At 40.0% G+C, this 5,317-nt stretch overlaps 1 protein-coding gene across 1 annotated transcript in view; it reads left to right on the top strand.

Annotated features, from left to right (window-relative positions):
- Nucleotides 1–5,317, top strand: part of EPHX4 (epoxide hydrolase 4) — a 61,024-nt gene that overhangs the window by 17,972 nt on the left and 37,735 nt on the right. The window contains exon 4 of the mRNA XM_006830967.1: nt 2,210–2,338. Within this exon, the coding sequence (XP_006831030.1) occupies nt 2,210–2,338 (129 nt within the window). The remainder of the gene's footprint in view (nt 1–2,209; nt 2,339–5,317) is intronic.

The raw sequence follows: 5,317 nt of genomic DNA, 5'->3' as shown, positions 1-5,317 counted from the left end.
CTCATTTGCCTCAGTCACTTTATCTCGTTTCTGGACATGTGCAGATATGGTCATCTGCTTCTGTTTTTTTTGGCATCTTCAAGGGTTATCTGTGGACTTAATACTTAGATGGGTATGTATTTTGGTATTTTTTATGCTTTCTGAAAGCCCCCAGGTAGATGTGATCAGGAAATGGGCTTCCCTTTTCACTCTTCTTCCTGAGAAGTTTCAAGATACCACTGTTGGTTGTTTTGACGTAGTTTAGGATTTAATTTTCGGCCTGTCTCCTCTATTGTCTGCTTGTCCTGCTCCACAATCCCTGTTAAGGCCTTTTTTCTAGTTGGAAACAGTTCAGGGCCGGCTGTGGCTGTTTGGTTTTAATTGGAAACTGTCTCTAAATTTCAAGGAGCTCTGTGCGCATACGTAGTAGAACCCTCCGAGAGTGGGGCTGGGGAGCCCAGTAGCTCAAGCACCCCTATAGTCACCAGAATGGAGGTGTGTGGACAGCAAGGGACCAATGAACAGATACCAAAAGAAAAGAATGTCCACACCTTTATCTCAGCGGTTCTGCCGGGCGTCTGTGGCTGCTCCGATCCTTCCCCCACGTGGTCTCACCCAAGATGGCGGCTCCTGGAGCAGCTGAGCGTTCCGGACTAGAAAGCAATAGATTTCTTGCTTCTGCCACAAATTTCACCAGCTGTGAGCCTTCCAACCTTCTAAGTATTCCTTTATATATGGTTCAAAGTTCTGGGCACATCCCCTGAGCCTGCTTGGTTGGGTATTCTGTGTTGTTGTTGGTGGAGCTTTGTACTACATGTCCCCCTGATCTTCCATCTTGTTTGTTCTTCCCAAAGCCAACATTTTTAAATGAGAAAAAACAGATGGAGTTCTGAAATGACAATGTTGTCATACAGTAAAACAGCCCCAGAGACTCTGGTTTACAACAGCCTTATTTAATTCAGGTTTTGTGACAATTCAGTCAGACCTGGCCTAAATTTATCAACATGTGATATTCTAGGCAAAACCAAGAATGCAAACAAGATATCTTTCAATATATCTGTGTATGTGAGTGGGTAGTATAGTCGTGGTGGTAATAGTGAGGAATACTTATTTGAAAGCAATTTCAAGCGTTCTAGAAGTAAATTACAAATAATCTTAACCATCTGTTCAAAGGAACTCCTGTAAGAATCTCCAGTAACCAATATTTTAACCTAATTCATATAATTACATAAACTGAAATTTATATATAATCGGTGTTATAATTGAGGCTTTACACTAACTCAGTTTGACTTCACAGTTCTAAATTAGTGAGGTTTTACTATATTGAGTTGTCACAATGAATTTTTGAAGTCAGGGAATAAATAGATAACTTCCTTAAAATAAGGATTTACAAGGTAGACATAATGGGACATTTATTGTCATTGTTTAGTGGCTTCAGGTTGATTCTGACTCATAGCAACCCTGTAAAGGGTTTCCAAGGAGTGGGGCATTTATGATTTTACTATAACTAGGAATTTCTCAGCATTTCAAAGCAATAACCCAAATAACCTTGCTTATGACTTAATTGAAGCCCTGGAGTGGCACTGTGGATTAATGCTCTGGGCTGCAAAGTCACTTTGAACTGTAAGGTCGGAGGTTCAAGCTCACCAGCTGCTCCTCAGAAACCCTATACAGGGTCACTGTGGGTTGGAATCGACTCGGTGGCACTTAACAACAACATGACTTAATTATGTACAATCCTTACTATGGTTTCCAAACTCCACTCCATGGGACCAGAACTGGCCTGGCTCTTCCAGAATTGAAAAAAAAAAAAAAAAGATTCCTGATGAGATTCTGAATCTGCATGTCTAGGGTGGAGCCAGAGCTTCTGAATTTCCTAAAAAGCTACGGAGATGATTCAGAGACAGGTTTTAGAACTACCCAAGTGATGATTTCTGCACAAGTATACCACCCCACTCCCACCAAGTCCATTTCAAGGCATAGTAAACGTATCCAGTTTCTGAGACCGCAGATTTTTGCTGAAACACACAGCCTCATCTTTCTCCCTTGGTGCAGCTTGTGTGATTGAACAGCTGACATTGCTGTTAGCAGCCCAACACATAACCCGCAGTGCTACCGGATTAGGATAATGGAAGGATTTTAGGTTCGGAAGTATAACTGTTTTATGTGAAGTAATGATACGGTCATCTGTTTCCTTTGACTAATGTCAACATTTATTACTCAATTACAGGATACAGCAAATGTGTTCTTATTGGCCATGACTGGGGGGGCATGATTGCTTGGCTAATTGCCATCTGTTATCCTGAAACGGTGATGAAGCTTATTGTTATTAACTTTCCTCATCCAAATGTATTTACAGGTGAGTTTTAAGTTTTCATTAAAATGTCCAAGTTAAAGTCGTAATTGAAATCTGACACTTAAGGTTTAAAAAGCAAAATTTTATTAACATAATCTTTTAAAAATTAAATGACTAACATGCCATATTAGGGCATGGCAATGCCAAGTATCTTGGATCTTGTCTTCCCTAAGAGTCTAAGAAAACTTAGCTTTATATTGCCTTATATAACTTTATTCCTTTTTAGGAAGTATTTTACTATAAATTGGGGAGGAAAAAAAGATGGGGCTGGGATCCAGTGACATTACTTTGACAGCAATGAATCTTGAGGACTAGAAAGCAATTTTCCTGCCTGACTTCTTTGGTTATCGGGAATGGCAGTATTCTTTAAGGTAACCATTCTCAAACATTTTGGTCTCAGGAATATTTTATACTCTTAAAAAAAATATTAAAGACCTCCATTGCTTATATGCATATGTAGGTTATATCTATAAATATTCATTATAAATATTCATGAAGAATTAAAACTGAGAAATATAAAAATAATTATATATAAATTCATTAAAAAATAACAATAATAAATACACTGTATGTTAAAATCAGTAACATTTTAAATAAAAATAATTGCATCTTCCATAACAAAATTTTAATGAGGGAAGTGTCATTGTTTTACTTAGATTTTCTGTTTAGAAGACAGATGGATTCTCATGTCTGTTTCTGCATTCCATCTGTTACAATATGTTGTTAGGATTGAAGTACAGGTAGCCCTCAGTTTTTGACTTAGTTGATTTACACTGAACTCTGCACTTACAACTATCCTTTATTTTTTTTAGTTTTATTGTGAATTGAATGATGGGAGAACATCAGTTTTGCACTCAACTAACTGCATTTTGTTTCATTGCAATGATTACAATCCCTTCCATGTACAGTTGGTTAACAATATTTTCCTCTATTCTGTCTTTTTTTCTTTTGATGTACACAAACACATGCAGTAATATATAATTGTTTAAACAACCAAAGGGCACATTTTGCAAGCCAGTCTCATGCGCACCAGCGCACAACCTTTCTCTTTCCATGAGTCTAGAGTCCTCAGCTGCTCTATCTCTCCATGCCATCACCGCTGCCTCCATCTCTGCTGTCCCGCTTCTCTGGTTAGAGTCCCACGTTCTGTTCATGCTCTTCTCTCTTGATGGTCCTAGGATCCTCTGTTCCTAGAATGTAAGATTAACTGCTCTTCCTTTATGTTACAAAACTTCTACCATTACAGTTGTGGCCATCACAAATAATCATGATAACAATTACTCACTATTGAATCAAAAGAATCCTATCCCTATCTCCTTTCACCAGACCCAACTAAACAAGATGAAAACTATTCAGTGGGGATTCTACCTCCCCCCTCCCCCACACATACTCTGAAACTAAATTCCCTCTTCAAAACTTGTAAACCAGCCACTTCTTGCCTTTTTAGCCTGCCCGATTTTAGGTAGCCAGTGTCTACGTTGCCTGTCCCTATCAACACTGTGTACTGGTATTGGTATTTTGAGCTACTACATTCAAAAGTAAAGGTCAAGTTCATAAAATTGTATCAGTTTACACTTGCTTCCTGTATCTTTATCTTCCTCTAGTTGAGTTCTGATCATCAAGCCATCAAAGCTAGGTCAGATGGGTACTATCTGCAAGTTTGTACGTTCTTGCCTGCCTCCTCCCACTTTATATTAGCTGGATGCTTCACTGTCAGCTTTAGTCCACCATGGCTAGGTCTGTGTCCATGGGCACAAGAGTTCCCAAGTCTCTCCAAATTTTGGACCAACCAGCCCTTCCTCTTCTTTCTCTCAACTCAAGGTTGACAGGAGTCTATGGAACATGGTTGGACTCAACCCATGTCTTCATTTCTGCCCTGCCCCCAACTTCCACGCATAAGTAGACCAGTGAGATCACCAATGAGCTTACATGGCTGCTCCTGTACCCTTTGAGTTTCAGTCTTGAAGAAGGGTTTGTCCTGAAGGGACTTTATAGCTTGCCTTGATGGCTCCCAGGCAAACAACTTGCTTTCTTGTAATAGCCAAACAGTCTGTTGGGTTTTTTTGTTTGTTTGTTTTCCTGCTGGTCTTTCTTTCAAGAAGTATCTTCTGTTCCTCTAGCCACCCCTGGTTGGTCTGCATGCCCCTTCAAGTGGGAATGTCCCACCTCAGAAGGTTCTGGATGGAGCTCAGGATTCTACCTATGGTCTTATACTCTACAAAGGCTCCACAAGAAGCCTATTTTACTGGGCAAGTTCTAGAACCCCTTTTAGGTATTATAATCAATTATAGCTTGAAGAACGGGCTTACAAGCTTTCTATAATTATGTTTCCTGATTTTCCTTTCTATCCCACTCAAGTGTCTATTTACAATAAACTAATATCCATAAGACAGTCAAGCATCTTAACATTATTTCCCCTCTTTTACCCATTCAGACTATGCCTCGATCCCTGTATCACAGAGCACTGTTGTTCCAAGTTTGAGTATATATCACTATTTACCTCTGTGCCATTTAGCCCATGCAAAACCTACCTAAGTGGTCCCGAATCTTCCTTGTTCTTCCATCCCTCCCCCTTCTTGTATATTACTCTCTCCTTCCTTGTATATTGTCCTCCCCAACACCTGAGTTATGATGAGACTATCCCCTAACCTGTGCTCTACTGTTCCCTCCCTCTCACCACTGGTAACCAACAAAGGATTTTTTTCTTTTAGTACATTGTTAGGATTGAAATACGGGTTGTTGTTGTTGTTGTTAGGTGCCATCGAGTCGGTACCAACTCATAGCGACCCTTTGCACAGCAAAACGAAACACTGCCTGATCCTGGGCCAACCTCACTATTGTTGCCACGCTTCAGTCTATCAATGCTGCCACTTGGTCAATCCATCTCACTGGGGTCTTCCTCTCTTTCTCTGACCCTCCACCTTACCAAACATGATATCCTTCTCCAGCGACTGGTCCCTCCTGACAATATGTCCAAAGTAT

The sequence above is a fragment of the Chrysochloris asiatica genome, unplaced genomic scaffold (assembly GCF_000296735.1).
Source record: "Chrysochloris asiatica unplaced genomic scaffold, ChrAsi1.0 scaffold00002, whole genome shotgun sequence".
NCBI lineage: Eukaryota > Metazoa > Chordata > Mammalia > Afrosoricida > Chrysochloridae > Chrysochloris > Chrysochloris asiatica.
The sequence above is the reverse complement of the archived record's forward strand: the minus strand, read 5'-3'. Positions and strand labels throughout refer to the sequence as shown.